At 29.2% G+C, this 25,357-nt stretch overlaps 2 protein-coding genes across 4 annotated transcripts in view; both read right to left on the reverse strand.

The window, feature by feature from the left end:
• Nucleotides 1-3,822: 3,822 nt before the first annotated feature.
• Nucleotides 3,823-25,357, reverse strand: part of LOC124490902 (3',5'-cyclic-AMP phosphodiesterase 4C-like) — a 30,538-nt gene continuing 9,003 nt past the window's right edge. Inside the window, exons 1-8 of one of the 3 annotated variants that reach the window (XM_047053478.2) lie at nucleotides 21,475-24,908; nucleotides 19,520-19,690; nucleotides 6,684-6,791; nucleotides 6,289-6,611; nucleotides 5,752-6,203; nucleotides 5,503-5,667; nucleotides 4,829-5,411; nucleotides 3,823-4,750 (exon numbers count right to left, since the gene is read on the reverse strand). In XM_047053478.2, coding sequence (XP_046909434.2) covers nucleotides 4,449-4,750; nucleotides 4,829-5,411; nucleotides 5,503-5,667; nucleotides 5,752-6,203; nucleotides 6,289-6,611; nucleotides 6,684-6,791; nucleotides 19,520-19,690; nucleotides 21,475-23,111 — 3,741 coding nt within the window. In that variant the 5' untranslated portion in view covers nucleotides 23,112-24,908 and the 3' untranslated portion in view covers nucleotides 3,823-4,448. Of the gene's footprint in view, nucleotides 4,751-4,828; nucleotides 5,412-5,502; nucleotides 5,668-5,751; nucleotides 6,204-6,288; nucleotides 6,612-6,683; nucleotides 6,792-7,052; nucleotides 9,860-19,519; nucleotides 19,691-21,474; nucleotides 24,909-25,357 lie in introns of those variants that run through there. The other 2 variants (XM_075734586.1, XM_075734587.1) reach the window with 2 other exon arrangements.
• LOC142597844 (uncharacterized) lies at nucleotides 9,774-17,243 on the reverse strand. The gene is made up of 2 exons (XM_075734589.1): nucleotides 16,001-17,243; nucleotides 9,774-10,532 (listed from the first exon to the last, which is right to left on the reverse strand). The coding sequence occupies exons 1-2, from the start codon at nucleotides 16,522-16,524 to the stop codon at nucleotides 10,511-10,513; spliced, it is 546 nt and encodes a 181-aa protein (XP_075590704.1). The 5' UTR covers nucleotides 16,525-17,243; the 3' UTR covers nucleotides 9,774-10,510.

Genomic DNA, 25,357 nt, shown 5'->3' on the forward strand with positions numbered 1-25,357 from the left:
TGAAAAACCAAACCACTTTAGATTCATTTCATTTCATTTTATTCATTCATATTTTTCATTCTTTTTTCCTTTTTTGTTCATTCATTTCGTAACTTTTCATTTTTTTTACTTCTTTTTCTTCAGAATATTCTTGGATTATTGCTTTGTGTATGGATGTGTGATCATCATCATCATCATCATCAAACGATTGGTACACAAATTCTTAATGGTCTGATGATGATGATGATGATGATGATCGTCATTGTATTCAACCATTTCAAGAGTATGAATATTTTTATATATACATAAACAACATTTACATGGTTGAAAGTAAAAGACATACAGATTATAATGATGATGATGATGATGATGATAATGAAAATTTTTTTCGTTTTTAGTTTATCAAAATGGATGAAAAAATAGATGTTTAGAAATCAAAACTTGATTATGATGATGACAAAGTGATGATGATGATGATGATGGAGAGAATTACAATGATTACATCATATATATAGATTGACTAAATAAATCGATCAAGATTTTGAAATGGTAAAAAAAATGGCTACATTTGGCTAAACAAAAATAAATGAGTCTTTCAGCTCTGATGATGACTGTTGTGATTGGGTAATACAATTCTGATATAATTGTCGAAATTGAATTGAAAATGGAATTATCTGAGCCAAAAAAAAAGAGAAAAAAATCTGGTTTCTTTTCCCTGGTCATTGAAAATGAAAATAGAAAAATCATAAAATTAAGTGTGCGGGAGAGAGAGAGAAGAGAACTTGAAGGTCAAAAAGAAAATAAACAAACAACGAGAATGGCAATGAAGTTGTCGATTATTTTATTTTTGACAAACTAAATTCAAGAATCAGAATGATAATGATAATGTCATTTGTTGTTTGTTGTTTATGTGTAACGAACGAAAAAAAAAAACAATAATGACTTTTTATAGATTCCATCGTTCAAAACCATTCTGATGATTCTGATTCTGATGATGAGAAGAATAATGGTGTTCAAGAATGAATGAGTGTGTGTGTGTGTGTGGGCTAGAACTTTGAAATGGTAAAAAACATAAAAAAAAGATTCTTGAATTTGAAAAAAATTTGAAAAAGAAAGAAAGAAACAAAAACGAAAAAAACAAAATTCTTACACCTTATTAACTTTTGACTGTGACTAAACCGGGAACTATTATAATGACTTTTCGTAATTAACGACAAGAATCATTTTCATTTTTTTTCTGTTGAAGCAGAAGAAAAAAAAATTTCATCATCATCATAATTATGCAAAATGAAAAAAAAAAATAAAGTTTCAGAATCCACACACACACACACATACACACAATGAACAAACATGCCGTGAAATGGAATGTTGATTTGCTTTATACTTGAAAAAGGGGTTAGGGGTTTTCTTATTTTCTTCTCATGTACCACCAACGCCACCACCACCACCACCACTACCAATGCCACTGCCATGTGAGAAACGAAAAAAAAAACATCATCATTATCTTGATCATTGGGTTGTGTGATCACGATCATCATCATCACATTATAAGATTTTTTTTTTTGAACGAATCCAGTAAAGAGAAAATTAGTGAAGAAAAAAAGTTAACGAGAATTTTTCCATTTCTTTGTATACCCAAAATGGAATTGAGCCCCCAACCAAAGAGAAAAAAAAATAACCATCTAGCCGTCGTCTGAATGTATTCTCATATATGCAATGATGATTTTCAAGATATATAAAATAAAAAAAAAAAATTCGAGAATGAAAAAAAAAGTTAAATAACACAAAATGAAATGTTGCTCATGATGATGGTTATACAAACATTCATATATAGCGTAATAATCGTGAATAATCATCATCATCATCATCATCATCATCATCATTAATATAATTAAATTAGTTCTTAATTTTTTTTTTTACTTTGAAAGCAATCAAGCAATCATCATTGAAAATGATTTTTGGTAAGTAACAAAAATGATTTTTTTTTTTTGAAATGATGATGATGATGATGATGATGTGGATGATAATGATCAGTTTGTAGTAACAGCCAACAAAATTATGATTATACATTCACACAGACACAAACACACATTTTTTTTGCACCATTCATAGAGTCTATACACTTGTCACGTTGTCTATGAACGTAGTCTAGTTTTAATTCTTTTTTATTTATAATTGTGAAAAATTAGTTTTTTTCATTATAATTTACTTATACTTACTTTGTTTTGTTTATCTGTTTCGGTCCATTTAATTGTGAATAAATTGCATCACATTTACATTATTATTGTCTTTATTATCATTTCTTAATAATTGAACCAAAGACGAATTCTTTACCAATTCTAGTAATGACGTGAAAAATCGATACAAAATACAACTACGAAAAGAAAAAAAAAACAAAATTGATCATGAATGATGTGAATGGAATGAATCAAAGAAAAAAAAATAGCTGATTCGAATTGGAATCAAGATCAAAAATAGATAGATAGAGAGAAAGGGAGAGAGACAAACAAACAAACATATAATGAATGATTGAATGAATCAACAAAAATCGAAGAAATGAAACATTTTTTTTCTCTCTCAGACACACACACACACACACACACACGCATAGACAATGTACTAGAATGAAAAAAAGGAAAATTATTGACAATCGGCAATTAATAAATTAGTGGACAAACAAAGAATTAGCAACAGAAAAAAAAACAGAATGCGAAATACGACTAACGAGAGAAACAGAATTCTCAGTTCTTTATAAATTGATTGACAAATGAACTTTACACACACACACACACACACACACACACATACACAGAGAGAAAAAAATGCCACCAACAAATAACCAGCCAACCAAGATGAATTAAAAAAAGATGTGTGAAGAATTTTTTTTTGTCTCCACTGCTGCTTGTGGACAAACACAAACAGAGAATGAAACAAGTGCAAAAAAAACCAATTCAAAGTCTTTTTCTACTTTTTTTTTATTTCGAAATTTGGAAACGAAAATGAATTTCACAAGTGTCAAATGATATGTGTCTTTTTTGTGTGTGTGTGTGTGTGTGTGTGTGTAACAGTGTAATCTAATGGACATAAAGCGAGAAATGATAATAATAAAAAAAAAGACAATTTAGGTTCGATTATTTTTTATTTATTTTCTTCGGTCAATGGATATATAGTTTTTTTTTCTCATTCTTTTTTTTTCTACGTTTTTCTGCTCACTATAGACCATGAATGATATTCAATTAGTATGTAAGGAGAATGGAAAAATGCGACAACATAGTTAAATGGACAGAAAATGGACACAAAACAAAATGAAAAGAAATGGGAAAAAAAATGCATCGTCATTAGAAACAAATGATGTGAATCAAACAAAACTAAAAAAAAAAAAAAAATAAAACCATACGATTGGTTGCATAAGCACAAACGAATCAAAAATTTTTTTTCCAGTTGTTGTCGTTGTCGTTGTCGTTGTTGTTGTTGTTGTTGTTTATTTCATGTCCATCGGAATCAAAATAAAAAAAATTTTCGTTTTTTTTTCGTTGTTGTTTCATTCAATATATAAGTTTAGTGATTGATGATGATTTTTGTTTTTTTTTGTTTTTTGCTTATGATTAAAATGGTCATAATAATCATGATGATGTTGGTGGCGCCATACATAATTCAATTATTGTCGATACGGTAACGACATCTGGTGATATGAAATCAAAATGAAAATAAAAAACAAAATAAATGTTGGCTTCACTACATTTATTCATCAACAGAATCGGAATCAGAATCAGGATCAGAATGAAATTGAAATTTTCTTTTTTTTTAATTGAATTTAATCAGAATTTCTCCATTTTATCTTCGTTTTTTTTGGTTGTCAATGGAAAAATTTTTTATTATTTATTTATCTCACAACAGAAAAAAAATCGGAATAATAATAAAAACAATAAAATCCACAAATCGATGATCGATGATCGATGATGATAAAACATTCACAATTCAAATAGTAAGTGTGACATATGTAAGCGAAATGATGAACAATTTATATAGATGTATAGAGAGAGACAGAGAGAGAGAGAGAGAAGGAAAGAGAATATATCACCATGAAAATTAACAAAATAATGATCAATAATCAATAATAATAATAATAATAAAAACAGCAACAATTTAACAAATTCCGGTTTGTTTTTTTTTCATCTTAATTATCAGAATCAGAATAATTTTTTAATTTATAAAAAGTTTTTTTTTATCAGTTACAGAGACATAGTGTGTGTGTGTGAGTGAGTGAGTGAGTGAAAGAATCTTGTGTTCATAGAAATGTCAATTCTGCAGTTGATTGTTTGTTTTTTCTTTTCTTTCAAATGAAATAACACTGATGGTGATAATGAAAAGAAAAGAAAAATAAATGCAGCCCCAGGTAAATGTTTGTTTGGATGGTTGAAAAAGAGTGTTGAAAATTGTTATTTCAAAATCGATCCATATTTAATCAATTAATCATCACCATGTTTACCACAATTATCATCATCATGATCATGACCATGATCATGATGATTATTATTATCATCTTCATCTTCTGGTTCTTCAATTGTGACTTGAAATTTTATTTTTTCAGCAACAGCAGCCAATGATGATCGTCGACTATTATGTTCATTACTATTATCATTTTCTTTTTCATTTGTTGGACTTGCTGGTATCATATTTTGATACCAATCACGATTCTCTTCCAATGTATCCAATATATCCTGTGCATCTGGATGTACAAGATCTGCCCATGTTTCCCATAATGGATGAACTATACAACCAAAAAAAAAGAAGAAAAATGAAAATTCAACTGAAATAACAAAAAAAAAATCAAATGTGGATCACATACCAATATAATCGATAAAACCGACTTGTGATTTTTCAATAGTTGCATTATTACGATCACACATTGGTGAAATTTCTAGGCCCATTGAATGTTCTTTATCGCCTTGTTGAAAAAATTCTTCCATCAATAATGAACACCATTTTTGGTATAGTTCCAATTTTTTGGTTGGATTAGATAAATCGGCACAATGTAACATATTTTGTAAAACTTGTATACGTTCAGTATAATTGTCTAAAAATAATACACCAGAACCGGCCACTTTTTTTGTTTCCACCATTGTTTTCAAATCGGCCAATAGACTCATATGTTTGCTCATATCGGTGGCCAATACCATGTCTATTGTCATTCTACGTAATGTTTGACGCTGTTTTTTGCTTAAATTTATAAAAATGTCACAATCAGGATCTTGTAGCACTTTAAATGCAACGGCCAATGAATGTGCTTCCAATACAGATTCATCATTATACATTAATGCTAATTCAGAGCTTGAATTGATTAAAAATTGATTAGTAACACCAGGATGATCAACATCGTGTATGGCAGCGGCAAATAATGCCGTTAATATTTCAAGATCAGTAAATACAGACTAAATGAGATGTGATAAAATAAAATAAAATAAATATTTTTTTGTTTTCAATAATGAAAAATCATCAAAAATATGTAAAAAAAACACATACATCAAGTGCTGGTGATAATAATAACACATGTACAGATTGAGCAACATCAGCTGCATGTATGCTATTATGATATGGTACATCAATATGATAATGATCTTCCAATGTTAACATTAAACGAATGAAAGTTTGTGATGGTATTTGGAACGTTTTCATTAAATCACGTGACTGTCCAAAAAAAAAAAAATGGAAAAATTTTTTTTAATTAATTTCTCAAATGATGATTATATAAAAAAAATTAATAATACATACTCTAAAAATAGTATACATAACAGTAGTCAATGGATGATGATTAGAATATTCAGACACTTTGAATAGATCGATACCCCATTTATCCATATCGGAAAATATTCTAGATAATTCTTCTTCATTAGCTGCTTCAATACCGAATCTTGGCGTTTTTGTTAAACTATTTGCATGTGTTAATGTTGATTTACGTACACCAGATATATGTGACATTGTACGTGCTGGAGAATTTTTTCCTGATAATGGTTGTATGGCAGATGATGATGATGATGGTGGTGGTGATATCTTCATTATATCAGTACTAGTAGTAGTAGTAGTAGTTGCAGCAGCAGCAGCATTATCGGCAGGTGATGCAACTGCAGTTGTATTACTAGAAGATCCAGATGAAATGGCCAATGATCCTTGTTTGGAACTTTCTTCCAATTGTAATATTGGTAAATCTAATTCTTCTTGTTTGTCTACAAGAATTAATAATACAAAAAAAAAAATTTTTTTAATTAAATCAATTCAAAACATATGGAATCAACCAAGAGACTAACTAACCTAAAAATGTACGAAAAATATATTCTGAAATTTGACTTCCAGATTTTGTTTCAGAAAAATGACTTAATTCTTTATTTAACATTCGTCTAAATTTACTGGTAGCCATATCACCAACAGATCTATGTGATTGTATTGTTTCCAATTGATCCATACACCAATCAAGCTCTTCAAGGGTTTCCACAGCCAATCTAGACATTATATCGTCTATTGGCTGTTTAGTTGTTGTTGGCTGATTTGTATTAATTTGTTGTTGTTGTTGTTGTTGTGTTTGTTGTTGTTGAATTAATTGTGTATAACTAGGTCGACGTCCAACTTCACGTGGACTGTTTTTGTATACAGAAAAAAAAATTTTAATAATTAATGAAAGAAAAACAAACGAAAACAAACAGACATACCGATTGGTTGGATATCGAACATTTGTAATATGAATATAATTATTACGGACATTACGTAAGCTCGCAAGAATTTGTGCAAATGGTGTGACGATAAGATCTTCAGCATGGCTATGAAAAAAAAAAGATTAAAAAGAATGGAAAAGAATTTTAAAAATTTGAAATTTTTTTTTCAACAAAAAAAAACCAAACATATGCGAGAAAAATTTAAGCCGATTAGCCGAATTGAATATGCAAATATTGCGCAAAAAATAATAATAATAATGATGATGATGATGATGAAATGTCAAAAGTCAAAATTTTTTTTTGTCGAATGAAAAATAAAACCAATTCATGTTCAAACCATCATCATCATCATCATCATGTGCCTACCTTGGTGCAGCTTGTAAACGGTCCCAGAAAAAACTACGATTTTTCATACGTAAAGCTGATGTACTGAATGTTCGTGGAATGTTAGCACCACCACCACCACCACCACCAGCACCACTACCGTTATTAGTACCACCACCAACAGTTGCACTAGTTGAACTTAAACCAGGTGAATCATCATCATAATCTTCTGAACGACGATAATGTCGACGTTGATGATGATCATCAATAATTGATTGGTTATTATTATCATGACCAAAACAATCATTACCACTATATTGAGCACTAAGACGACGTTTATCTAATAATGAAGAATTGGTTGTATTGTTTGAAATACCATCATCATCTTCATTTGAATGATGATGATGATGATAATTATTAAATTCATCATCATATCCATCTTCTTCTTTTATGCAACCAGCTGATGCTATTGATGTTAATGATATTTTCGGATAAGTATGCTGATGTGCTAATTGATGTGGATGTGGTAGCGATTGTATTAATGGTGATGTTGTCGTTGTTGTTGTTGTCGCTGTCGCTGCTGTCGTTGTTGTTGTTGTTGTTGTTGATGTAGATTTTGAACGATAATTATGATGATCATGATGTTGATGTTGATGATGAGAATGTGAATGTTGATGTGGATGGTGGCTATGACTCAAATGACATGTTTTATTTACATTATCATTATTCCATTTTGATTCAGGTTTAGATTTTGTACAAATTTTATTGTTGTTGTTGTTGTTGTTGTTATTTACACGATTTTTTGTGGTTGTTGTTGTTGTTGGCTTATTTAACAATATTGTTGTGACCTTAGCCGATTTTTTTGTAGAAAATGGCGTTGGCGTCAATGTGGTGCTGGCAGTAGTGGTGGTGGTGGCGGTGGTGGGGGTGTTGGCGACCACCAATGTTCCAGCCGCAATACAATGACCGCCTGCAGCATTTTCTTTTGGCTCTGGCCTTTTTGGAGCCGTCATACTGGTGCTGCTGCTGCTGCTGCTATTGCGGCTATTGCTGCTGCTGCTGCTTTCCTCTTCTTGCTTTTGCGAGAAGAGGCCGAAAAAACAATCACAAAATTTCGAACACAGCTTTACTGGCTATTTGAATCGAAAAATTTTATGAATGAAGAAAATTTTTTTTTGTTTGTTTGTTTGAAAAGAAAGATGTCGTTATTGTGATCAAGATGTTTGTGTTTAGTGTGTGTATGATTGATTGATTGATGAATTTGTAAGCCAAAGAAGAGAAAAACAAAAACAAAACAAAAAATGATTGTTAACAAGGTTAATCAATGATGATTGATGATGAACCTTTTATGATTTCTTTTTATTTCTTTGTATTTTGGCTTTTGGTTTTTTTTCTTGTTATTTCGTGAATATGTTGGCACTATTATTCCAATCAATCATTGATCTTGTTTTTTCTTTTGCCTTTGTTCAGCTTGGTCGTTTTGTGTTTTTTTGTGTATATATGCGCAATGTTATTTACATTTGATTTGATTTCGATTGTTGTTGTTTTGGTTGTTTTGTTTGTTTTTGGTTGTTGTTGAGAATGAAAATTGAAACAAAACAAAAACAGAACCCAGAAAAAAACGTTAAGATTTGGCTATAAATAACGAGTAATTGTGAGTAATGAAATCACAATAAATAAATTGAATAAATTCACACACACATATATAAAATCAAAGAATATTCATGAGACTATAGGACGGACAAGGAACCAAAAAAAAAACAACAGACAAACAAGTGAGAAAATCAATGAAAAATTGTCATATTTATATGGTCGAGCTATAAATTTTGTTTGTTTAAATAGTAAATATATACTGGATTTTCTGTGGAAGGAAATAAGAAATCATTCCATGAACAAACACACAAACACATGCACACACAGAAATATTAATGTATAATTTTTAAGCAAAGTAAAAAAAACAAATTCTTGTTCAATTCAAGAATATTCTGAAAGTTTGTGTGTCTGTGTGTGTGTGTGTGTTTGTGTGTTTGAGTGTTTGAATGTCTCAGGTGAATCGTTTTATTTTTCTTCAATAACAAAAAGAGCGAAGAGAGAGAAGAAGAGAGAAAAAAAAGATGATTTACAGAATTCACTGATTTTTTACACTTTTTGTTGATTCAAAATGGAGCAATATATTATAACATTATTATTAATTCCCATTGGAAAAACATTGCCATTTGAGTTTGATATTTTTTTTTCCTATTTCATTCCGGACAAACGATGTAGTAGGGCATCTTAGTAATCATGATGATTATCAAAACTAGTAGTAGTGGTAGTAGTAGCAATAGAATATTATCATCATAATTCTATGAATGTAGAATATCTCTTCTGGGCATTTTTCATCATCATCATCATCATCATTTTTTTTTTTTTTTTGCTAAGAATCTTTATAGATTTAAATTCATAATTTTATCATCATATAATAATGATGAGAGAGAGAGAGAAAAAAAATGTGGATGAGCAGAATGTTTTTTTTTTCTTTTGTCATTGATATAGTCGATGGTGGTGATGATATTTTTCAGATTTCCACCATTTTCATCATTGGTTTTGGCCATAAATTTCTTTTTTTATCTTTCTGAATTTTTGGCCACAACCACCACCACCACCACAACCATCATCGTTGTCGTCGTCTTCGTCGTTGAAAAAAATAAAATAAAATGTCGAACGAATTAGCAAAGTGAAAAAATGGGAAATTTTTTTTTCTTGTTATTCGGGCGTTTTCACTCTCTCTCACTTTACACTTGTCAATGATGATGATAATGATGATCTTTACGGTGGATAAAAAAAAATGTCAATGCTAATAAACCGATAGATGATGATGATGACAAACAAACAAAAAAAAAGAATCAAAAAGATGATGACGACGACGACGACAACGACATAGAATCTATTAACACAGTACAATTCTTCAAATTCTTCGTTTGTTTGTTTGTCGTTTTTATTGTTGTAAATTCTGTAAAAAAATCATCGAAGCACAAACACTTTGATTCAAGACTTTGTCATTCAATTTCGTATCGACACCGTGATGATGATGATGATGATGATGAGGATGATGCTCGTTTGTTGTTGTTGTTGTTGTTGTTTTTATTTTGGTTGTTCATATCGATCGTTTTTTTTCACATTCAATTCAATTCAATTTCAAGTTTTAATTCCACGTTAGTCAGTCAGTCATTTATTTATTATATATTTAAATGTCTAAATATAGCGATTATTTATTCATCATCTCATTGCAAATTCTCCGTTTGTATCTGTCGCTATTGATTTTAATGACAGCATTTTGATGACGAGTTTATAATGATGATATTAAATCAGCAAATAATAAAAAAAAGTTGGTTTTTTGGTAAAACAACCACAGCGATATAACGATATTTTTAAACAAATCAGCCACCATCATCAACACAGTCATCATCATTATCATAAGATCATCATCACTTAAGAATTTTTTTTTCTCGTTACGATGATTATGATGATGATGAACCATCACTGGAAAAAAAAACACACACACACACACACGAAAATAAGAATAATATATGAATGTCATTTGTGAAATGTTGAAAAAAAAACATTGAAATGCGCATGTGAAACGATCCAAATTTTCCAAATGATGATGATGATGATAATGATAGTGATGAGAGGAGTTGTATTCACAGGAAAAAAAACCAAAACAAAACACCCAATCAAATTATCATTGTTTGTAGCAATGATTGAAACAATCGATTATCAATCAATGTGAAATGATTTAAATCTCGACCGAATTTTATTGTTTTTCACACACACACACACACACACAAACATGGTTGACATTTCAAATTTTTTTTTGTTTGGCTTTAAATCTTGGCTCGGTTCATATATACCATATATAACTATTAATCGTGATTTATATTCGTGGTGTATACCGGTTGAGAAAAAAGGTGGAGAATTTTTTATCACTGTAAAAATTGCAGCGGAAATTCTTATATAACCGAAACGGAGAAAAAAAATTAGAAAGATTAAAGCCAACAATGATTCAAGTGAAATGAAAACGGTAAAGATGATTTTATAATGAAAAATACACCTTAATTAACCTTAACCAGGTTTCTCTCTGTGTGTGTAAGTGTGTGTGTGCGAGAATGGTTAGTTCCAAAACAGAATGGGCAATGAGCAGAAACAAAAAAAAAATTTATTCTCACCATACGACGCATGGGTAGAATTCAGAATACAGAATTAAATTTTGGCTATTTTTTTTTCTTTATTCTTTGCTCTTTACTTTTTTGTTGCCCTTCGTTCATGTAAATAAATACATGGTTGATTCGTGTATTTAGTATGTATCACTCTATCTTATCTAACTTGATGATGGCTATATGATGTGTATGGAATAATCATCAAACGAAACAAAAACAAAGAAAAAAAAAGAATGCGAAAATTTCGATGATTCGGTTGATTTGAATTTGTGTAATCTCACTATGTGTAAAATTCAGTAACCGTAAGAAAAAACAAATTTAATGAAGAAAATCAACAACAACAGCAACAACAACCGCAATTGTAAACGCTGTGAATGCTGACGGCAGAATTTTCGTCGTCGTTGTTGTTCTATTTATTCTTTGGTTTTTAGTCACTTTTTGTTGGTTTTTTTTTCGTTGTTGTTGTTGTTTAGTCAGATATTTATCAGTAAAAATTTTTAGGCGGTGTTCATCGTATTTTTCCAGATAAAAATTTCTCAGAATTTTCTTTATAAGATCTGAATTTGAAGATCTCTCTCCAAAAAAAAAAACAATGTCGATATGATGATGATGATGATCAATATAAAGTTGAAATGATGATTGTTTTCTTTTGGATTTTTGTTTAAAGAATGTTGATATTTAAAGAATAAATTTATCCGGCAAATGTCATACAGTAATCATCATCATTATCATGATGATCATTATCATCATGGATAAAATAATAAAATTCTGCATGCATCTGTGTGTGTATGATACACTTATTTGGCAAACATCATCATCATCATCATAATCAAAAAGATATGAATTCTGGCAACAACAAGAATTTCATCAACCCAAACCAGTCAGCCAGTTTTTTTTCAAATGAAAAAAAAAAATTTTTCTTCTTCTTCTTCACAATCTTATCACGAATTTCTTCCTATTTTCATCATCATCATAACTAAATAGCAGCAAATAATGTTGTTGTTGTTGTTTTTATTCTTTCACTCTCAATGTTGATGTTTGCATGGAAAGAATTTTGTTGTTGTTGTTGTTGTCGATATTCGTGTCTTCTTCTTTTTGGATTCAAGTTAATTCTACAATTATTAACAACAACAATAACACACACAAAAAAAATATGAACAAAATGGGAAAAAAAATTGAACATCACTGTCGATTATTATTCGATAATTTTCAACACTTTTAGGAACATTGTTCAAAACACACACACACACAGAATGGCAAAAAAAAAATTCAAATTTTAAAATTTAAAAAAAACCAGCATTTTTTTTCGCTTGTTTTCATAAAGCCGTTTAATGTTTAATATAATGGAACAAAAACACACACACAGAATCGACAATAATAATCAGATCATCATCATCAACAACAACAACAACAAATTCAAATAAATGATATCTGTAGTTGTCAATGTTTTTCTTCTCTCTCTCTCTCTCTCTCTTTGTTGATGAGTATGTTGAATTCTGTTGTTGTTGTTGTTGTTGTTGTTGTATGAGAATTTTTTTTTATTTCATTCATTTATTTGTTGTCAAAAAATTTGATGTTATTGAATGAATGAAATGGAAATGGAAATGTTGTTGTTGATGTATTATGTGAACACAGTAATAATAATGGTCTATATTATTGACAACAAACAAACTAACGCATACATACACATACAGAATAATGAATAGCATGGATAAAATGATTTACCAAAAATAATAATAAAAAAAAAGAAGAATATTCAACACACACACATACACACACTATTCAGAATTAGAATTGTTGTTGTTGTTGTTGTTGTTGTTGTTTTGTCGTATACACACAATACATACATACATACAAACACCGAGAACTTTTAGCGGAGAATTTTTTTTCTTTCTTTCTTTTCGACTTTGTGTATATACTGTCTGCGTTTGTGTGTGTGTGTTGTCAACTTATTTTGGAGCCACAGAACAATTTCTTTCTTCTTCTTCTTTTCTCATTCGTCTATATTTTCTTTGAGTATTTTTACTGGGGGTAAAATGACGAAACGAAGAAAAGAAACCGAATCATCATCTTCATCATAATCATCAGATGTGTATATATATATATAAAACTAGGCGAATCGTTCAGAAACAAACAAACAAACCAAAAAAAAAAAAAAAAAAAAAAAAAAAAAAAAAAAAAATGGTCGTTAGCAATTGTAGTGCAAAAAAAAGACAAAAATTTTTTTTTTCGTCGTATAGAGTCCTGGAATGTAAAGTATGAATCATTGTGGTAGTGGTAATGACAATACAGTAGTAGCATACAGTAAGAATCTCCAAAAAAAAAAAAAAAATGTTTCGGGCGTTTGAAATTCTGGATTCTTTTCATATACACATAGTTTGTGAATGTGTGTGTGTGTGTATGCAGGATAAAAACAAACGAGACAACGATGAACATGCGAATACAAACCCGAATTGACTATGCTTTCTCTCTCATACTCTCTTTTCTTTCTTTCTTTCTTTTTCACTTGAATAATAACATAATTTCTAGTGTAACAAACAAGACATACACACACACAGAGAGATATAGAAAATCATTACAAGGAAGAGAATGTGGAATATATTCTCAATTGTCTATGACGCCATTATATGACATATATATACAAAACACATAAATAACGAAAAAATAAGCGCCACCTATTGTGAATACAGTACTATTACTATAGTAGTGACATCTATAAATAAAGACATTCATTTATTGAAGAATATATATTCCATTGTCATGAATTTGCAAGGTGTTCAATTGTCATTAATGTAAAGTATCAATACCCAATACAATGCACAACCATCACATCATCATCATCATCATCGTCATATATAATGAGAAAATAATAGAGTTGTATTACTTGAATCAAGAATAAAAGAAAAAAAAATCAAAATTTGAATTTAATTTGATTTTGTTGAGCCTTGAAAACAAATACCCTGTAGAATAATTAATTTCAAAACAAACAAACAAGACAGACAGACAAAAATCTAGATTAGATTTCTAGATTAAAATTCAATCAAATCAAATCAGATTGAATTGAATTGAATTGAATATTGGAAATGTAAAGGAAATTCCAATTCCTTCCTGTGTTTTTGTAAGTGTGTGTGCGCGCGCGTTTGTGTGTGTGTGCGTTTGTTGTCCGGTGTGTTTGAAGAGTGAGAGAGAGATAAAAACAAAAGCAGAAAAAAAACCCATCTCAATCTTAATAAGGAAAAAAAAATATATTCAGGAAGATGTTCAATGGAAAAATTTCACATTGATTTTCATCATTTGAAAATTGACCGTTAGTTTCAAATCATCAACTAATGAAAAACATCAAGTACATACAATATATATAGTGGCATGTGTGTATGTGAATGTGACCACTACTTTATTGTTGTTATTGGAACAAACCAAAAGATTTTTCTTGTTTTGTTTCACAATAAGTGTGAAACAAAAAAATCAAGACAAAAATAAAAATCAAAATCAAGATTTTCCTAATAACAACAACAACAACAAATCAATCGTCCTCTAATAATAACATAGCATTGATATTGGCCAATTGGTAGGGCAAAGTTTTGTGTGGAAAAAAAAATGTCGCTAGCATCCCATATCCATAGATGTGAATCTAGTGAAAGAAAAAAATTCATATATATAACCAATACGAATGAACCAAAAAATAAAAGACTCTATACACAGACATGCATGCATGTATGCATTATTGAGAAAAATTCTGAATTCTGAGCTTTCAGAATTCAGAATTTAAGGTTCCAGATAGTAAAGAAAGAAAGAAAGAAAGAAAGAAAGAAAGAAAAAAATATATGTGGTTTCCATCCAACAACCCAAGTTTAATATGTGACCACCATTTTTTTCAGTGCTATATATATAAAAAATTCTATGCATTCTGTTCAAAATATGTAGGGAAAAAAATTCTTTTTATCCTATAGAATCGTTGGCATTGTATTCATATTTCCGATTCCATAGAATGTTGCTGTTGTTGCTGCTGTTGTTGTTATATTCTACATATATATAGTGAGATTTATTATGCATTTTTTTAAATAGCTAAGAGTGAAAAATGAAAGGAAATACAATTGAAGAATGGAGATTTAATTGAATTTTTGTTTTTCACCACATAGATTCTGTATATTCATAATTGAAATAATAATGATGATGATAATGGTAATGAAATCTCAGAATATTATTGATACCGACACACAGAATCAAACATTTTTTTTTTGCTTAAAATGACTTATCAAAATTCATTAATCGATATATAACTGTATTTCATATACATTAATGAATTTGATATATATAATCTTTGCATCTCTAATTTAATCAACGAGAAAGAGAAACAAAAAAATTTTTGATCAAGTTTTGTTTATTTAGTCGGTTCATTCTTTTATGATCATCAAACAAACTTATTATTATTATTATACGTTCAATGACGTATATATATTAGTGTTGTTGTTGTTGTTGTAGAATTAATTGTTGTTGTCAACGAAAAAAAAAACAAAATGGAAAAAAACCGATCTTGACAAGTCATCATAAACGACAAATGTATGAGTCTGTGTGTTTAAATATAGATTAAATATGGATTTTTTTTTGTTAAAAAAATGATGAATTTTGATAAATTGGATAAAAATAGAAAAAAAAATCAACACAATGGAAAGAGAGATTTTTTCTGTTTTTCTGTTTTAATTTTGGTAAATTGAAAACGAAACGACACGCTTTTTGTTGATGATTTTATAATCAACAACAAAAAAAAGTAAAGTTGTTGTCAACACTTACCAATGATGATGATTATTATTTTTATAATGATGATGATGATGATTATGATGATGATCATGACCGTTGTAATGATGAAAACTATTTCTACGTTCAAATAAATTAGACATATGTGGATGTTCATATGATGATGATGATGATGTGGAATTTGTTGTTGATGATGATAAACTCATTGATGATGAATATGCACCAGAATCATAAAGAATTGGTGAATTATTCTGTTCTTGTTGTCGATGTTGTCGTTGTTGATTTGATTGCAATGGTTTTATTCGATTATTATCATTTTTTATAATTGGTAATGGTAAACTTTTTCGAAGATTTTCTGGATGAATTGATTTAAATTTTGATCCATAATCACCACCATCATCATCGTTATCATTATCATTATGGATCAGTAATGTTAAAGACATTCTATTGGAAAAATTGGAATATTCTTGTACATGTGAATATGATGATGATGATGATGATGAATATCCATAGTTTGGTGCTGAACTTGAATAATAACCACCAAAAGGAAACATTGCCATTTTCGGTTCGGTTTGGTTTGTTTTTCTTCAATTTGTCAATTATTATGATTATTATATGATGATAATGATGATGATGATAATTAGTGTTGAAATTTGAACTTTTCTCTCTCTCTCTCTCTCTTTCACTCTATAAAAATTCCTTCTAAGTTTGGAATAATAATCATCATCATCATCATATAATGATAATCATCGTCGTCATCATTATCATCAATTAAAGAAAAAAAAAAACGAAAATTCTTATGCACGCAAATTTGATATAAAAACCAAAAAATAACACACACACACACATGCAAAAAAAAAACACGAGATATGCAAATAAAAATTATCACTAATTGCTTCCGTTATGCATTTATCGAGTGAAATAAAGATTTAAAGATAATTATCTCTCTGTGTGTGTGTGTGCGATTTGTTTGTTTGTTTAAACAGGGCAAAAATCGATTTGAAATATGCAAACACATAATAATGATACGATTGGATGATTCGATTTAATAAATCTCACGATGAATTGATCTTGAATAAATTTTTTTTATTGGCTCAAAGTTTACAAAAAAAAAAAACATCATAATAATTGTCAACGACAATGGTGACGACATCAATGATGGCAATTTGTACCACACCTTTATTGTTGATGAAAATGTTTACAAGTAAAAAAAAAATGCTTGTTCATTTCAACAATGAAAATATTAACAACAACAACAACAAATTGATGATAATGGGCGGTAAAAAAAAAATAAATAAACATCACAGACACGAAATTTAGGAGAAAAAACATTCGTTTGTAACATTTCAACACACGATCTGAAATATTCAATTCAAAATTCAAATATTGATCTCTTTTTAAATACCCGAAAATGAAAAAAAAGCAAATATGATTTGTCTCATGTTATCATCATCGATCATAAATTAACAAAAAAAAAAAAAAAAGTAGAGACAAATTCAATTCAAGATAATCGATGCTTGTGCTTGTGATGATTGTGTTTGTATAATAAAAACCATATAACCTAACAGCTCAATTATATGTAAAGTGAGTGATTGAGAAAAAAAAGGCAGCACTTTCGTTTATTTTTTTTTTTTCATTCGATATCACAGTGTGATGAGGCTCTCCAAAACAAAAAATATGAATAATGCACACCTACGATACCCCTTAACCAGCACACACACATGTACATATTATGAACGGTATTATGTGTGTGTATGTGTGTGTGGGTGGTTGATGCTTACACAATCGTTTTAGCATCATCATCATACACATTGAATACAATTTCTTTTCGCTTTTTTTTCCATTTTTTTCTAGAATATGAAAATGATACATGGATCTACAATCATATCTACCACCAATACCACCATCAACTAATCAACCAAGATATCATTCATATTTTATCATCAATTATCGATGATTAGTTAGAATAAACAAAATGATGATGATGATGATGATAGTGATAATCATCATCATCATTTTTGTTGTCTTTTCATTAATTCTGGTTAAATATTAATGCGCCTTGTGAATCAAAATTCAAGATTGTTAGCAACAAAGAAAAATCTTTGAAAAACAGAACAGAAAATCTAATCAAGACATGAAATAATATATAGACAGATTAAACAACAACAAATGAATTGAATCATGTTTTCAGTTCCAAAATCAAAATCCATGAATGAATGAAATCCTGTTTTTTTTGGATTTTTCAAATAAAAAGCGTGAGTATCACCCTGTATCATATGCACGCACACACAGGCACGTATTTATATGGAAAGAGAGAGAGATTGTATCTTTAAACGAGACAAATTGAACAAATTTTTATGCATATGTAAAGTATAATAATGTTTTTTAAAGTCATTGATACCGTATGTGCATCCATCCATTCATTCATTCATTCATTGATGTTGATTGATTGATTGGTGTTTATCAGATTTTTCTCACTCTTTTACACTTTATTGAAAAGATGCAAGATATTTATCTTTTACTTTTTTTCAATTCGGCATTTCAATTATTTCATCCATCATCATCAATAATAATCAATCAATCATCAATTCAATGAATGATTATTTCATAAATGATAATGATTTGTGTATGTGTATGCGAGTGAAAACATGAGATAATTCATTAAAACAAACAATTTGATCATGATGATTGAAAAGTGATTGGAAAAAAACAAACAAAAAAATCAAAATCAAAAGTCAATCATTTATCAATAAATCGTCTCCACAATTCAATATACAAACATGTTTGATGTCTCTATTTAGATTAGATTAGACGGTTATTGGTGGATAAATATCTGATATCTGATTAGTATGATGATTATTTATTCAAATTGAAAATTGAATAAATAAGTTTGAAATTGTAGCTGTAGTACGGTGAATATGTTTGTTTTCTGTACTATGATCCCTCTGTGTGTGTGTGTTTGTGTGTTTGTAATTTGGAAATTATAATAATAATCATTTGGATGGATTCAAATGAAATGATAAAAAAAAATATATGTCCGGATGTGTGGGTAGATAGTGATAGAGACACATACACACACACACACATATACAGGGTGAATGGATCATTGTTATTGTTTGTTTATATGGTAATTTTCCATCCATTATAATGATAAAAATACAAAATTTATTTGTCAGTTTGTTTTCATTATTTCCAAAATCGATTATTAAATATTCATGTGTGTATGTTTGTGTGTGATTGAACAAATTAATAATAATCAAAACGATCTATATTAATGATTATTATTATTATTCATAACTCTATGGCCATGAAAATTTGCATTTTGGATTCTTGGTAAATGCAATTTATTTTTTTGTTTTTATTCATAGTTAATCAGAATTGTTAATAGAGAATGATATTCTTTTTTTAAAAAAATTTTCTTGGAACATGATCGGCCATCTAGTGGCCAAGAATCGAAACATAAAAAAGCGCTTGCATTTTTTTTTTTTGCTAATCGACTTTTTTTTAGAGTTCTCGCAACAAAAAATTATGAAAAAAAATTTGTTCAACACTTACGATTCACCACTACCAATGGATGAATGTCGTGATGCTGATTTTGGTGATATTTCATATTCAGAATCCGATCTATATAGAAATGATTCACGTCGTACAGGTAAATTCTGTAACGTAAGACCCGATGCATTAACATTGCCGGCATTTGTTTGGCCACTTTCATCCACATCGAAACTAAAATGAAGTGAAGCAAAAAAAAAAAAACAAAAACAAAAAACAAAGTTAATCATTGTTAAAGGTTAAAATGAGATAAAAAAAAACAGAAAAAAATCACACACAGAACAAACGAGAAAAAAAAATGTCACACCTAAAACATTTACGTAATAAATTTCTTTTATTATTATTAGTATGAATATAAATACGACGATGGGTAGCAGAAGAATTTTTTTCAAAAAATTTTTGTATCAAATCTTTACGTTGATAATGATAATGTTGTTTGGTTTGTGACATTTTTTCTATTATTATTGATTATTGATGATTGAAAGAAAAAAAAATTTTCAAAAATTTCACAGCAGCAAAGATACCAAGTTTACATCATGGCCACTGTGATCAAAGTGTTTTCGAATTTTGTTTTTTTTTTTTTTATTTTTTTTTCAAAATGGTCATCTACTAACCCATTTTTTTATTGGCCATTTTTTTTCGCACACTCAACACACACACACATATACAAATATATACACATCAAACAAACAAACAAACAAACAAATAAATGTAAAAAAAATGAACGAATGTGAATGAATAGAACAACAACAACGACAACAACAACAAATTCAAATAATCATCCATTCATTCATCCTTTTATTTATACTACTACTGCTACTACTACTACTACTACTTCTATGGAAATGAATAATAACAACAACAACAACAATAACAACAACAACGGCGAAAAAACCCTGATGGATAGATAACGATAAAGATAACAACAACAACAACAACAACAACAACAATTGAAGAAAATAAAAAAAAGATGAATTGTCAATTTTGCGAATGACCAAAAAAATGTTGTTGTTGTTGTTATTGTTGTTGTTATTATTATTGTTATTGTTGTTGTTGTTATCGTTGATGGTCCTTCAAAATCATCTCAATGAATTTTTGTTCAATAAAATTGTCCAAAAGTAGTCCATAAGATGACGTTCATCAATTAAATATTAGTGTGTGTGTGTGTGTGTGTATTTGTATGTTTATGTTCGTCAGACAAAAATTTCTATTTAAATTCTAATTATGATAATCAAATAGCTTTAGGGGATGAATAACAATTCAATTTTTGGATGATGTACAAGAAATAAAAACAAAAAAATCAATCGATTGTTTCTCTTTCACTCTCGCTGTTGATGATATTTTTATTTTCCATCGATTAATATTTTTTTTTCTCTGACATCCTGTTTGTGTGTGTGTGTGTTTTTTTTTATTTTATTCATACGCAAATAACAACAATGTACATGTGATTCATACAGACATACACACACACACACACACACATATATATATATACAAATGGATCATCTCTATCGATCAAAAGAGAATCAATCGATATGAATAAATAATGAATGATGATCGATAAAAAGCCAGTAAGTCAGTTAGTCAGTCAGTCAGTCAAACATTCAAAATTGGGTAGCTATACACACTAGAATTGAAAATGAATTCATTTTGAAATGACGCATGTGTATTTTATTTTATTTTATTTTTTCAAATCCGATCCACAGAGGTCGCTGGTAAAGCAAGTTTTATTTTATTTTTTTTTGATTTGATTTAAAAATTGAACAAAAAAAAAAAAAAAAAAAAATTCAATCAGCGAATCTTTTTCATTTTTTTTATCTGATGTTTCCACATGGTTGATTAATGAATGAATAAATGAATGAAAAATGAGAAAATCAAATCAAATTTGGAAATGAAGCAGAACAAAAAACGGAAAAATGAAGGAGACAAAAAAAAATTCGTCGAATGAATAAGCGAACCTTTGTGATGATCGACCCGGATAAAGTCTTGGACCGATACGTAATGGAATACCTGAAATAGAATTACGTATACTGTATGATGGATATGATGAACGATGTCTACGTGTTATTGGTATGCCAATACTACCACCACCACCACCACCGCCGCCACCGGCATAACTACTACCACCACCACAACCATAAATAGAATTTGATGAAGAAATCTGTCCAGATATAGAAGACGAACAATGATTCATAATGACAGCTGAAGATGAATGACGATGACGAGAATAATAAAGATTTCTATTTGGTGTAGTATTACCACCACTACGTGATGATATTTTATTGAAAAATTGTTGTTTTGATTTTGTTGTTGCCGTTGTGTTGGTGGTGGTGGTGGTGTTTGAAGTTGGCCGGGCAACCAATAATGTTCCACTAGATGCATGACGAATATGTGGATGGCCAGTATAGCCACCGAAATCAGAAATACAATCTGAATTTAAATCAAATTCAATACTTGATTGATATGGTGATTGTGTATAATTACTACTAGTCTGTGTTAATAAACTATTTGTCGAAACGGTAGTTGCATTTGATGGTGATTCACGCATTATAATGAATGGACAAAATGGTTCCGATATAATGGATGATTGATCAATTGGATGATATTTATCGCAACAATGATGATGATGATTATTATTATTATTTGGATGATTATTTTGATTATTATCATCATCATCATTATTATCCAACATATGATATGGTATATGACGTTGATGTTCATGATGATCACATTGTGAATTTAATGATTTATCATCATCAATTGATGATGTTTGTTGTAGTTGTTGTTGTTGTTGTTGTTGTTGTTGTTGTTGATTTTGATTATCACAAGAAATATTAGACATCATTTTGCTCTTATTATTGTTAGATTTGGCTGTCATTGTATGTATCGTTGATGTTGTTACAAATTCCGTTGTCGTTGACGTTGTTGTTGTTGATGTAGTCATCGTTGTCGTCATCATAGTCATTTTTCGATCCATAAAATTCTGTACAGAATTCAAATGTTTATTCATATTGATCATTCCGATGGAATTTGTTATTGAATTAAATAAACGATTTAGGAAAATATTTTCCGATTTTTCCAATGATGCTGATGTTGATGATTGTTGTTGTTGTTGTTGTTGTTGTTGTTCATGTTCATCGATGACATGAATTTTGTTTTTATTAGCTATTTTGCTATCGTTTGTAAAAATTTGTTGATTCTTATTTCGATTTCTATGAAGATGATGGTGATGTGAGTGAGAATGTTGATCAAAAATAAAAGAATCATCTGTTGTCGATGATTCTGTTATTGATTCATCAATTCTATTGCCGTTTTTGTTTATGTTATCCACATCAACATCAACATCGTCATCGTCATCGTCATCATCATCATCATCAACAACAACAACATTAGACATGAATGGCTGTCGTACATTTGTTGTTGTTGTTGTTGGCAAATTATATTGTTGTTGACGAATATATTGCCAGAATGCGCCTAACGTATTCCAAAATAGCATGGTGATTACAATCATAACGATATATATGGAAAAAAATTTTAAAGAAATGAAAAAAAACAACAACAAAACTTCATCCATTGGATGAACATTGAAATTCATTCACAAACAAACACACACACATGGATTATTGTTCATTTGTGTCAAATTGAATGAAGAAAAAAAAGAAAGAAATTTGATCCCGATACGGTAACCAGAGGAAGAAATTATTAAATAAGATGACAATTCATCATCATCATCATCATCATGAATGTCACAATATGAATCATGATGACAAAAGAAAATAGAAATAGCAACAAATTTGTTGGCCATATAGACTTTGTGTCTTGTCATCATCATGGAAATATTTTTTTTTTTTTTTTGATTTGATTGATGAAAAAAAAACCACCACCACCAATACTGAAATTATGAAAAATCATCACCATCATGATGGTGGCAAATAAACAAAAAAACAAAATGATCTCAAATGATGATAATTTGTGGCTGATGATGATTGACGACAAAAATAAATGAATGAATGATGAATGGTGTGTAAACAAAAAAAAAAAAAACATTGAAAAATTTCAGAAAATTTTTCAAATATGAAATTTTGTAACCAAACACATCACAGATACACAAATTGAAATGGTAGTAATCCAGTACACACACACACACACACAGACAGTTTCTTTCAATGGATCATATTTTTTTTCCTTCATTTCATTTCAACAGAAAAAAAAATGAAATGGACGAATGTAGTAAACAAAAAAAAAAAAAACAAAAAACAAAAAACATTAAAAATAATAATCTTCATCATCATCATTATCAGTTATATATATCTATATATATAAATGTTGCCCATTAATTACAACAAACAACAAATTGTACACACACACACACACACACAACAAACACCGAAAGAGAAAAAAGAGACGACGACGACGAAACTTTGTTACAAAATAATGCAATTCATAATATATATGGTTATGGTTATATATTCTTGTTGCTGTTGCTGTTGTTTTTTTTTTGAACATGTGGTTGAGAAACAACCAAACAAACAAACTTTGATATATAACTCAATAATGGTTATTAATGAGTTTGATGATGATGATGATTATTATCGTGTGTGTGAGAGGAAGAGAATTGCTTTGTATGAAAAAAAAACCACTGGAGACTGTGTGTGTGTGTGTGTGTGTGTGTGTGCTCGTCAATCAAAGAATATGAAAGAATGCACTATTAGAAATGGGGTAAAAAAAACACAGAATAAAAAAAAGGAAAACAATGTCAAAAAAAAAAAAAATTATGATAACCGGATGACGATTTCGATTGGTTTCATTTTTTTTCTGTGTGTGGAATCAAATTTAATCATGATACATATATTGTTTTCACAAATGACGTACAAGTTTTATTCTCATTATCACTATAGAAATCAATGATAATAATCACCATCATTATAATAATAATAATAACAGCAATAATAATGATGATCAAAAAAAAAAAAGTTCATCATAATTGGAACCAATCAAACAAACAGACTAGAATAAAAAACAGATGCAAAGAAACAAAAAAAAAAGATGATTTGTTCAAGTCACAAACACACACACACACAAACTTATAACCAGAGAGAAAGAGAAAAAAGATGATGATAAGAATCGATTTGATTGAATCAGATGTGCATCATCATTTTCATTATATGATGAATCATGTTGTTTATCATATCTAGGTTTTTTTTTCTTTCTCATTTTATCAACACACACACATATATATCGATTGTCAATTGAGAAAAATTTTTTTTTCACATTTTCAAAAAAAAAAAAAAAAAAATGAAAAAATTTTCACAACACACACACAGACACATACAAGTATCATCCAACATGTGATTGTATCCAATTGTGTCTGCATGTGTGTGTGTGTTAGAATGAGAATGATCGACTAGAATGATACTGCACACACCATTGATGATGATGATGATGATGTTTTATAATGTTTGCGTGTGTGTGTGGTATCTGTATGCTAGAGAAAACAAAAAAAAAAAACAGAATCATGCACATGTACACAATAGCAGTATATGGTAGAAATATAATAAAAATGGAACATACATGAATGAATGGAGAGAGAGAGAATAAAACTCAAATAATAACATGTTGATGATGTTGAAATTTTTGGTTGTGTATATTTTTGTCAGTGCATCCACACACACACACACACACAAATAATTGTGTTGCATCAAGTCTCTATATATTTGTGTGTGTGTGTGTGTGTGTGTGTGTGTGTGTGTGTGTGTGTGTGTGTGTGTGTGTGTGTGTGTGTGTGTGTGTGTGGTTGAAATTTATGTTTTTAAAATGAATTTGGAATAGCAAGACGACGAC

Source organism: Dermatophagoides farinae, chromosome 10 (assembly GCF_024713945.1).
Source record: "Dermatophagoides farinae isolate YC_2012a chromosome 10, ASM2471394v1, whole genome shotgun sequence".
NCBI lineage: Eukaryota > Metazoa > Arthropoda > Arachnida > Sarcoptiformes > Pyroglyphidae > Dermatophagoides > Dermatophagoides farinae.